General features: G+C 36.9%; 1 protein-coding gene across 2 annotated transcripts in view; it reads left to right on the top strand.

The window, feature by feature from the left end:
* SINHCAF (SIN3-HDAC complex associated factor) overlaps positions 1–12,452 on the top strand; it is a 29,647-nt gene that overhangs the window by 10,636 nt on the left and 6,559 nt on the right. For both annotated transcript variants that reach the window (XM_027541656.1, XM_027541655.1), the window contains exons 2-4: positions 3,267–3,414; positions 4,798–4,897; positions 6,574–6,700. In XM_027541656.1, the coding sequence (XP_027397457.1) occupies positions 3,287–3,414; positions 4,798–4,897; positions 6,574–6,700 (355 nt within the window). In that variant the 5' untranslated portion in view covers positions 3,267–3,286. The remainder of the gene's footprint in view (positions 1–3,266; positions 3,415–4,797; positions 4,898–6,573; positions 6,701–12,452) is intronic.

The raw sequence follows: 12,452 nt of genomic DNA, 5'->3' as shown, positions 1-12,452 counted from the left end.
AAAGAAATACTCTTTTAAAAACTGAAGTTGATTCAGTTTTATTATGTTACTTTTTATTATGTTAATTTCAGGTATACAAAACAACATAGTGATTCAGTGTTTTATAGGGAAGAAGTATTCTAAAGACCACTTCATTTGTTGAGATAATAGAAATCCCAAGTTTAAAATCAAATTGTGCCATGCTCACTCACAACCTTCTCTCAAATATATAAAGTAACTTGGTTTCAGAGCCATTTTGTGTCTTAGTTTTTTCCCAGAGATTAGATAAGGTTTTTTATTTTTTAAAACATTAGTGGGTCTGTAGGTTTTGTGAAAACTTTGAGTTACTCTCTGGCCTCCCCAAAGCTCAAAATAGTTAAACACCAATCACTGCTTAAGTGGGTTGCTTGTAAACAAAGCCCAAAATGAAACCCCTGTGTATTTACTGCAGATTCCCAGGTGCCTCTCAAGTGCAGGAATAAGCTCAGAAAAGGTTTACTAGGTTTATTAAGTAATCATCCATTAAAAGGCTCATGTGCTACTTGTGTGTTGCATCAGGACAGGTGCCTGCCCCCTTACTGCACTTAGCACTGAAAGAGGGTGAACCCTAGAATTCAGACTCCCCACTCAGCTGTTTAGGCAGAATTTTGTCAGGAAAAACAAGGTTGCAGAGCTACATAAAAGATATCAGTCAGAAGACATCAGGCTATTAGATTTTCTCTGATGTCTAAGAAGAACATTTCTCAGGCAGAAGAGTGGATTGTTTCACTTACTATTGGGTAAGTTTTGTGGCGATTCCTACCACCAACAAAAATTGATTCGCAATCGCTGCTGATGAAAAGGAAAGTAATATTTAGCTATAGCCTTAATATTCCCTAGGAGCTGGCCAGCATGATAACTGGCACAAACTATGACTTCTTGGTCAAATCCAGCCTCAGTGAAGGTAGTAGTTCATATCTTGGAGATGACCCAAATTTTTTATAGTTTTGATAGTATGTTTATTATTTGTGGTAGGAAGGGGATTGTGAGGGTAGAATAGTCTGTCCTGTAATGGGATTTGGCCTGTGTATTAATGGAATGAACTGGCCTTTCTTGCTGTACTTCCTCTGTCCTTGCTGAGAAGGGAGAAGGGAGGTTGAAGTTTCCTGGAGCTATTGATGAAGCTGGCGACTGCAGGAGGATCTGTGGACTTTTGACCTTGATGATAATGGGAAGGTATTAGGGGAATTTGGAGAGGCCGCAGGTTGGTGTAATGACTAGAAAGAGTTGTGTTACATTTTTGCCTCAAAACAGGAATATACAAATTAAAGCAGTAGCTTCTACTTTCTTAGTACTTCTTTTAAAGTTTGTATAAACCTGTGTCGTTTGACATTGTTTTTTCCAAAGCAGTGCATGGCCGTTTTCTTCAGGAGGCAATTTTCTTTTCATTTATCATGTGAATTTTTGTTAGACTGAAAAAAAAATCTACCTCATTTCACAGGTCTATGCCTTTTCCTACTATATATTGAGCACCTTCCTCATTTTTTTCCTTTCAAAAAAGTCTCACTTAATGAAAACAATTACCTTAATCAACTAGAAACATTATGTTCTTGTTTGTTTTAACAATTCTTAAACTAACTTTTAGTTTAGAATTAACTGTTGAAATGCATCAGTGGCCTTCTGATCCATCACATCTTTCTTTTACTTGCCTCTCAAAAACATCAAAGAACACTAGTCCCTGTTTAAAAGGAAAACTTAAGTGTTTGGCTAATTATTTGCTGATAAATTATTTTCTTGAAAGCAAATTTTAAATCCTTTGTATTTCAGAATTGCTTCATCTCAAACACACACACGCACACACACAGAGTCTAATTATTTGGTTATTTTTCTAAATCACTTTCATAAATACTTACTGTGGTATGGCTAACCAGAATTGGAGTGGAAAGAGGTTAGGGAAGAGGTCATTCAAAGACAAACACCAAGGCTTTTGTTTTACTCATATATTTGAGTGTATTTCTAAAAGAACTTTAAAAAGGATGGCATTCCTTTTAAAACATGGTTATAACTCCTAAAACTGTGGGTACAAATCTAGTTCATTTTAATCATTTTCTCTTATGCTTTATGTGATGTTTGTGTGTGTGTGTGTGTGTGTGTGTGCATGCGCACCCACATGCCCACACACACAGAGGCCCTGCTCTGGATTTGTCCTTTGGGGTTTAGTTTCTGTTCATTACATTTTCATCACCTCTTAGTCCAGATGTTTTGTGAAGTTGGTCCTTGGTTTGGATATTCTAAATTATTTATAAGGTATATGTTTACTACCAGCTGCCTTTTTGTTGCAACCAGCCCTGGAGTTCTTTCTTCCTTCCTTGATGGATGTTGAGGGTTTTTTTGATCATGGAAATCACAGTTTATCTCACTCTACATTTTTGAACATCTGCCTCCCACTATTATAGCTCTCAGGCACAGCACCTCATTGAAGAACTTCAAAAACCTCTGTAACGACTGAGGGGCAGACCACTGGTCAGGCAACATGAGCTTACTCTTAATCTGTCTTAATGATTTATGAAATTAGCATTCTTAAACTATAACACTAGTTTTTTGTATGTTTTACATCCTCCTTTCCGTAGTTTCAATTCAAGGATAACTTGCCTGCTTAGAACTTCCCGTTTATCACAGAAGAAAGCCCCTCTGATTTCCCATAGGGCAAAGTAGTGTGGGTTGATGCATTGAGCTACTTCTGTGCTTAGTATCAGATTATAGTCCTGTGGTAAATGCTCAGAACTTTCCAAGAGGGGAATCACAGTAATGCAAACATGCAGAGTAAAAAGGGGTACCTTTAATTTTAGGACGTGTCCTCCACTATGTATAATTCCGGTGTTTCCCAGGATAGTGGAGAGAGAATTTGTTGTATTCTCTACTTTGTTGTTGGGCAGTCAGTCAGTTGTATTTGACTCTTTGCAACCCCATGGACTGCAGCACGCTAGTCTTCTCTGTCCTCTTCTTAGAAAATTGAATTTTAGAAAATGCCTGCTTCCTGCAGTTTTAGAGTGAGTTTTTGCCAGGATAGTAGAAGGAGGTAGGAGAAGCTTTGTTATATATCAGAACTGTTCTGTTTGTTTTAGACACTTGGCGTGCTCGTGTGCCAAGAATTGAGGTAGATTCAAGAGGTCTTCACCAGAGCCCTCCTGTCTGGCTTGGTCATGTAATACCATGTGGCAGGGGGAGGGGTGGAGCAGAGAGCTTGCTTTTAATGGTTTCTTGTTATAGCCCTCAACAACACTGTGTCAATTCCCTTGGCTTTACAGGCTATTGCCCAGAAGAAAAGATGTTTGGTTTTCACAAGCCAAAGATGTACCGAAGTATAGAGGGCTGCTGTATTTGCAGAGCTAAATCCTCCAGTTCTCGATTCACTGACAGTAAACGCTATGAAAAGGATTTCCAGAGCTGTTTTGGGTAAGATCATGTGATGTTTGTACCATTTTTAGAGTGAAAAAGATCACAGTATAAGGAAATATTTCTAAGCAAAGGGATTGGAACAGTGCAATAATAATTAAAATCACTCATATTCTAATCTAGGTTGTTTCAAGGCACTTGCTCTTAAATCCAAACAATACTGAAAGCATACCTTACTTTTTTTTCTAGATTATGAGGAACTACCAAGTTTATTGTGAAGCCCTTAATCATGGGGGAGTTGAGAGGGAGGCTCAAAAGGGAGGAGATACATGTATACTGATAGCTGATTCATGTTGTACAGTAGAAACCAAAACAACATTGTAAAGCAGTTATCCACCAATTAAAAATATATTTTAAAAAAGTTATAATAGAACCTTTCATTGTTAACTTCAAGATGTATAAAGAGATTAAAAAAATAACCCTTATTCTCAGAGTAATTGTCCTCCACTAGTACTTTGTATTGTTTTTCTAAGTTATACAAATAAATTTTAACCCAATCTGCTGAGGATCCTAACAGGGTTTAATGTTCTGCCCTGAAACCTGTCAGGGTCCATTAGTTTTATTTTATAATTTTGTTCTTTATCTTTTGACAGTAAACCTCTGCTTAATAACATGGAATTTATTTTCAAAAAATAGAAACAAAATACTTAATGTTGAGCCATTTTTGATGTTAGAAATTAATTTCACCCCTGTATTTTCTTATCAAAACATTCTGTTGATTAGTTATTGTTAATCCTAGACTGTATTTATTTTGAAGGTTGTCAAAGAGTTTCCACCAACCAACGTTGCCATCTGAAGTCACATTTTTCTCTTAATGTCTTTATTTCCAATTGTATATATAATAAACGCTATTAGTATTTTTCTGTATATATTTGTAATATAGAAATATGTGTAATAGATGAAAAATTCCTCAGACAATTAAAAAATAACTTGGAAACTGTATATTTATTTCCTCTTATGCAGATACATTCATTAAAATAATATTACAGTGCCTCTCTGGTTTTGTTTGTTGTGAAACTAGAATATCATGGCACATTATTTTACTTAAAGGGTAGAGTTTTATTGCTTACGCATCTATACATTTCAAGAAAGATTAATTGGACATCATTGTTTAAAACCATGGTGACCAGGATCTTTTCTAGGTCTTAAATTTTACCATTGTTTAATTAAAAAACATTCTTTATTTTAAAATGACCAAATTGCAGCACATAGAAGTTAATTAGACTTCTGAAATATTCTACAGAAACAGTAGAACTGGATCACCCCAGACAATTGGAAATAACATCTATAAACTATAAATAGTGTTTTTTCTAAAAGAAATGTACTTCCATGAATTCTTTTATGTAAAGGAGACGAGTAAAGGTTTGATCGTTTTCTTATCAGGTTACATGAGACTCGTTCAGGAGATATCTGTAATGCCTGTGTCCTGCTTGTGAAAAGATGGAAGAAATTGCCAGCAGGATCAAAAAAAAACTGGAATCATGTGAGTTTATCTTTTCCCCTTTTTCAGTTGTACCTCTGTTATATTTAAAGTAACACTAGTTTTTCCCCTAATTTAGGAAATAATATGTTTCTGGGGTAGAAAAGTCTGAAAAAAATAAAGAAAAATACTAGTTGCTGCTTAGATATAATCATTTAACATTTTGGCCTGTTTGGGAGCAAAATATTAATAGCTTGGTATGGCATTTACCTGAGGTTGTATTGAATATACCCATTTTGGAGATTCACAGTGCACATTTAACATATTTGTAGGTTCAGCCCAGAAATTCCTCCAGTTAATTAGACATGAATCCTTTTTTCATCTCTTAGGACAACAGATTTCCTAAATCATGTTGGTACTAATGAGCACATGAGTTTACATTCAGAACTGGATTTAAACCCTCCTTTTTTACCACTTACTACTTGTGAACTTTGAACATTTATTTATTAAGTGCAAAAGAGAATAATAGCCATGTCACAAAACTGTAGTAAGAACTGAATGAGAGGATATATATTAAGAATAATTAGTAATCACTCAGTTAAATAGAAGCTGTTTTTGTTCTCTATGTTAAATTGAGATTTGCATTTTACTTACTGTCACTAGAATTCTTCAGAAAATATTTTCAGTGACCAGAACAACACTATTAAGTTTTTTCTATATGCTAGCTTTCAGAAGATTTATGACATTTATATAACATACTTGTTTTTGAGCAGGCAAGCATTTCTTCACATTTTTTCTTATGCTACCCTTGCAAGCTGTTCTTTGGTGACAATGTTACGTTATTATAATAGGTTTCTGTGTGTCTGTTAACTTATAAAATTGTGAGTTTTTCTTTAATGAATAGCTTATGTGGGGAAGATCCAAATTGTGATTTTGAAGGTGATGTCAACCTTTTTACATCAGGATACACACATGCTAAGTCGCTTCAGTTATGTCCTTCAGTTGTGTCTGACACTTTGCGACCCCATGGACTGTAACCCGCCAGGCTCCTCTGTCCATTACATAAGGATAGAAGTCTGCAAATAGTAAATGTGAATGAAGACATGAGAAATGAGACCATATGGGTCTAGACCAGTGGCCTTACCAGGCTGTGGGAGAACATGCCATTGCTGCACGTGGCTGACCTCAGGCTTAAGGGTGTGTAGTAAAAAGAGCATAAAGCAGAGGTCTGAAAACCCTGATTTGAGTCTGGGCGCCTTCTCTACCTACCTTTGCCTATTTACTAGTTTAGTGAAATAAGGCAAAATACATAGTTTAATATCTCTTGGTTTTCTTTACCCTAAAACTGGAGTAACAAATTACTGCCTACTGCCTTGTGGTGAAGTTAGAATCAAAAGTATATGAAAACGTTTTGTAAACTGCAGACATCATCCAGTAGGAATGTTAATTGTTGTAAGGTCTGGTTTTTCTTAACCTCCTTGGCTCATTTTCACCATATATAAAACCTATATAAATTTTTTGTCCAGCTACTCTTGCTGTTACTACTTCAAAGTAAAAAAACCCTAGATAAACTGTTTTTAATATCATGTGATGATTCAAAGTGCTCATGAGCTCTTAAACACTGAGTAGAAAACTATGGTTCTCAAATTTGGCTCCTTCAAATAAGCACTCATCTGAACTAAGGGAGTACAGAGGTGTCATTTTTAAAATGGTATTAAATATTCAGTATTTTCTTCCAGGTGGTAGATGCAAGGGCAGGACCCAGTCTAAAGACTACACTGAAACCAAAGAAAGTGAAAACTCTATCTGGAAACAGGATAAAAAGTAACCAGATCAGTAAACTGCAGAAGGAATTTAAGCGCCACAGTAAGTTGGATATTGAGACATGAGAATTTAAGAATGGATGTTTTGCTTCTGTCTGCCGGTGGCACATGGCATATGTAGACCATGTTTTCTTTTGTTGCTTTTTTAAAAAAGAGTGGGAAGCAATGTTGACTTGGTAGAAATATTTTATTTCTAGGAAATCTTGAAATTTTATCTTTGATTTTGATGTCTTAAAAGTACTTTCATTAGCCACTTCTTCAAACTGTACTTCAGAACACTTGGACCATTCTCATCTCTTTATTGACATCTTTTCTAAAAGATTAATGTTTCAAGGTTGTTTACTTGATTTTTATCCTTAAGGAGATTGAGACCTGAAGATATGCAGAAAGGTATGTAAATAATTCAGTTCAGTTCCGTCGCTCAGTCGTGTCCGACTCTTTGCGACCCCATGAATCACAGCACGCCAGGCCTCCCTGTCCATCACCAACTCCCGGAGTTCACTCAGACTCACGTCCATCGAGTCAGTGATGCCATCCAGCCATCTCATCCTTTGTCATCCCCTTCTCCTCCTGCCCCCAATCCCTCCCAGCATCAGAGTCTTTTCATCAATGAGTCAGCTCTTCACATGAGGTGGCCAAAGTACTGGAGTTTCAGCTTCAGCATCATTCCCTCCAAAGAAATCCCAGGGCTGATCTCCCTCAGAATGGACTGGTTTTAGAAAAGGCAGAGGAACCAGAGATCAGATTGTCAGCATCCACTGGATCATCGAAAAAGCAAGAGAGTTCCAGAAAAGCATCTATTTCTGCTTTTTTGACTATGCCAAAGCCTTTGACTGTGTGGATCACAATAAACTGTGGAAAATTCTGAAAGAGATGGGAATACCAGACCACCTGATCTGCCTCTTGAGAAATCTGTATGCAGGTCAGGAAGCAACAGTTAGAACTGGACATGGAACAACAGACTGGTTCCAAATAGGAAAAGGAGTACGTCAAGGCTGTATGTTGTCACCCTGCTTATTTAACTTCTATGCAGAGTACATCATGAGAAACGCTGGACTGGAAGAAACACAAGCTGGAATCAAGATTGCCGGGAGAAATATCAATAACCTCAGATATGCAGATGACACCACCCTTATGGCAGAAAGTGAAGAGGAACTCAAAAGCCTCTTGATGAAAGTGAAAGTGGAGAGTGAAAAAGTTGGCTTAAAGCTCAACATTCAGAAAACGAAGATCATGGCATCCGGTCCCATCACTTCATGGGAAATAGATGGGGAAACAGTGGAAACAGTGTAAATAATTAGTGGGCAACCTAAGACTTAAAACCCAGGTTTTCTGGAGAGTAATTTTGGAAATCATAACTCACATATTGCAGCCTCAAGATTTTTAGGTTTAAAGGGGCTTGGTGTGTTGGGTCAGAGGATGGGAAAGAAATGATAAATTAACAAGTTCATCTACTTTTATGGGAAGTAACTGGGGGCAGGGGACCTGTTGTAGTACTTCTGTATTTAGTAATTTAAATTTTGAAAAGGAAATCCACTGTATATAATGTTATTACCTCCGGGGGTTTGAGGCAGCACTATTGAGTCCAGCACAGTAGTGTTTCTGCAGGGGAAATGTAGACATATTTACATCGGTGGAATAAACTAACTGTAAATAAACTAGTCATGTTTGCCCACCTGATTATGGCCCAGATCAGGCCAGATTTTGTGGCCAAATGGGTTAGAGATAAACGTTTGTTTTGAGAACATTTTCAGAATTGTGGATGGACCTATATTGGAGTTTTCAGGATTAAAAAAGATATGGGGACTTCCCTGGCGGTCTGATGGTTAGGACACCACTGCATGGGGCATGAGGTGTGGCTAAAAAAAAAGATCTGTAGGCCCTTGTTAGACAAAATATTATCAATCAATGTTTGTTTTAGAGTAATGGAGAAAGACAGTTAAATTTACTGATCAGACAGAAGGAAAGGAAGGAAGAACTATCATCTCTGGAGCATTTTGGTGTATATTCCAAGCACTTTACAATTATGCCAGTGATTTCAGTTTTAGAGATTAGGATAGGAAGTACAAGCTAGTGGTTTCACCGTGATCTGGCATCACTTAATAAGTAGCAGAGATGAACTTGACCTGGGGTTTGTCTAATCTCAAAACCCTGCGCCCTTTGCACAATCATCCTGCTCTTTTGGATAGCATAGCTTATGCCCCAGGACCCCAAAGTCTTTCCAGATCTGCTACTAACTCCATGCTCTAAGTTGGTGTTACTAGTAAGTTGTTGGTGTTACTAGTCCATAGTTATTTTGAAAATACATTTAATTTAATTATATATTTAATTAATATATATTTAATCTTTGGCTAAACTTTTATAATATATCGGTAGTAAAATATTTAGACAACATCAAATATGTGTATATTTTAATCATAGATTTTTTTTCTTAACCAGCTATCACCAAGGGGCAAACAAAACTGACTCTACCCTTTATTCTCAGTAAATGTTTGAGTGAAAGTTTAGAAAACAGTAATTTTCTTATCATTTGAGGAGTAGAGAAATTGAAAGTTTGTATGTATATTCTTAGCATCTTTAATTATAGGGAAGGTGACACCTAACTTTTGCCTTACCTAAGGGAATATGTCCAGTGTAATTTTAGATTTTTGTGATAAAGCTATGTTGTGGAGGGGTTGGAGATTGAAAATTAATGGGTTTGGAGACTCAGTGAAACAAGATTTCCTAGGTGCATTGTGAATTGCTTGCAGCTGTGTGCAATGTAACAGTTTTGAGATATTTGAATTTTGATACATCACCCACTAAATGGTTTCTCTGCCTCTAGTTACAGATTTACTTCTGTGCATCTTGCCTGTACCTGACATGTATTCCTCTTCTTGGAATGTTCTTTCTTTTGTGATGTACTGGAAAGGCATTGGATCTAAGGCTTGAAGATCTGGATTTGAGTTATAGTTCTTGAACAAATATATGACCCTGGTGTTGCTTAACATTAAACCACAGTTTCCTAATCAAGAGAAATGAGGATAAGCAAGTAAAAAGGGCTTTTGTAAAACAAAACAAAGAAAAATAAAGTCCTCTAGAAATGCTAGCTTTTTTTTTTTTTTTTTTTTTTGGTCATTTTCTCTAAAGTCTGCCATGATTCTGGTTGCTGTAGAATAAAATTGAAAATCCCTAGCAAGTCTTTGGATGTCTCCTTTAGGGTAAGGGTCGGTTCCCTTAATGTGCATGATGTATTCTGTTTCCATTACTTTGCTCATCATCCCCATCTATCCCATGTGGGGGATGGGATTTCCAAATCCTACCTAATGTTTAAGATTTTAAAAATTTCAGTTCTTTGAAGAATTTCCAGATTTACATTCTAGAAGAGTTTTTTCCCCCCAACTGCATTTCTATGTGTAGTTAATTGTATCCTGTTTTCCCAGGTATTATTAGATTAAGCCATATAAAAAATTTATCACTTTTATATTTAGAAACGAACAAATATAATTGCAATTTCAAATGGTTCATAGATATTAAGCACTTACTAGGGTAGTGTATTTTCTTCAGAAGCATAGCACTGCTATTGCTGTTAATTATTAGGAAAGTCTTTTAAGTATTCCCATAGCCTTACTCCTTTAAAGCCTGCTACTTTTTTTTACATTAAAAAAAATATATTCTTTTACCATTATGGTTTATCATAGGTATTGAATATAGTTCTCTGTGCTATACAACAGGACCTTGTTGTTTATGCATTCTAAATGTAAAAGCTTCCATCTGCTAAGCTCACCCTCCCACTTCATCCCACGCCAACCTCCCCGCCTTGGCAACCACAAGTCTCTTCTCTACGTTCATGACTGTGTTTCCGTTTCATAGGTTCATCTGTGTCATCTTTTAGATTCCGTGTATAAGTGGTATCGTATGGTATTTGTCTTTCTCTATCTGACTTATTTCACTAGTATGATAATCTCTAGTTGTATCCATGTTGTTGCAAATGGTATTATTTTGTTCTTTTTTATGTGAAGCCTGCTGTTCTTAAGGATTTTGTTTGGTTGTTTTTTTCCATGAAGTTAAGCTATTCATAGATTGGGAAGTAAATGAACATATTAAAAACACCAATGGTGCTTTCTTTGTTTTAGATACTTAATATTAAATGCTATTTTATGTAAAATTTTGATAATAGAAAACACTTGTGAGCGCTGTTCAAAAAAGCTTTCTTTAGTCTTGTTTCTCCCCATACAGGATGTGACACAGGGTTGGTTGTCTAGTGGATACTTCATGAATATTTGATTGGTTCTCTAAATTGGAGGATTGTTCTATCCACCTGTCCTGGGAGGGGGGTAGTCTTCAGATAAAGGTGAGGTGTGTAGTAGACTCAGCCCCTGTCTGATATTTCTGTTGCTGGGAATAGCAGTAGGATGGCTTTATAGCTCACTGACTATTAACCAAAAGATTTATATTCTGGTTTGTAAATGTATGTGATATCTTCTGAGGGCAAAAATACTAAATCATGTGTAGCTTGTATCTGATTAACTGCCTTTATTCCTTACTAAGTTAGAATCTATTGTTTCTGCTTTATCGGTAAGGTTTCATTTTTCTTTGGATGCTTTCAAGATTTTTCTCTTTTTCTTCAGTTTTCGGGAGTTTAATTATAGTGTGTTTTGTGGCAAAGACGGTGAAGAACCTGCCTGCAGTGCAGGAGACCCAGGTTCGATCTCTGGTTTGGGAAGATCCCTGGAGAAGGGAATGGCACCCCACTCCAGTATTCTTGCCTGGAGAATCCCACGGACAGAGGAGCCTGGTGGGCTACAGTCCATGGGGTCGCAAAGAGTCAGACATGATTGAGTGACTAACACTTTCACTTCGGCATTGGTTGCTTGGGGTATATCCTGTGTGACGTTAGCTCAGCTTTAATCTGTAGGTTTGTCTCTTGCCAAGTTTGGCACATTTTCCGCCATTATATTTGAGTACATTTTTACCTGCGCCTTCTTTGTCCTCTTCCTTCAGGACTGCAGTCACTTGGACGTAGATTTTTTGTCGTAGTTACGCAGGTCACTTAAGGCTCTTCATTTGTTTTCTTGGTGTTGTACAGGTTGGCTGATTTCTGCTGATCTTTCTTCCGATTCACTGACTGTTTCCTCTGTCCCCTCCCTTCTGAGCCTGTCCACTGCCCTGTCATTTATTGTATTTTTTTCAGTTTGGATTTGGTTCTTTATACCTTTTTTTTTTTTTTTTTTAAACTGAGACCTGCTTATTGAGTTTATGTTTCCATTTATTTTAAGCTTGTTTATAAAGGCTCACTGAAGCATTTTTGTCATGGCTGCTTTAAAATCTGTCAGATAATTCTAACATCTCTGTCATCTTGGCATTAATATATACTTGACTTTTCATTCTATTTGAGATTTCCCTGGTTCTGGATATGATGTGATTTTTTTTTTTTTTGAAACCTAGACATTCAGAAATTGTGTGATGAGACTCTGAGTTTTATTTAAACCTTCTGTTTTAACTGGCTTTTTTTTTTTTTTTTGGTCAGAGGGAGAAATGGGAGAGGGACACAGCCTTGTTACTGCCAGGTGGTGTTACAGTCGGGTTCCCTACCCAACCTCTATAGATAGCTGAAGTGGGAGTGGCTCCTGACTGCAGCTGAGTGGGGCTGGGATGGGAATTAAGGCTCCCACGTGGTTGGGGTCCTCCTGTTCTTGGTGGGCCATAGTGAAAGCCCAGACTCTTTAGTAGGCTTCCACTGCCATCACCCTGGTGAAGGTGTTTGGGAGGCCTCATAACATTCTTGACTGGATGGAAATCTAGGCTTTCCTGTT

This window comes from Bos indicus x Bos taurus, chromosome 5 (genome assembly GCF_003369695.1).
Source record: "Bos indicus x Bos taurus breed Angus x Brahman F1 hybrid chromosome 5, Bos_hybrid_MaternalHap_v2.0, whole genome shotgun sequence".
NCBI lineage: Eukaryota > Metazoa > Chordata > Mammalia > Artiodactyla > Bovidae > Bos > Bos indicus x Bos taurus.
Note: the sequence above shows the minus strand (reverse complement) of the source record. Positions and strands in the feature narration are given on the sequence as shown.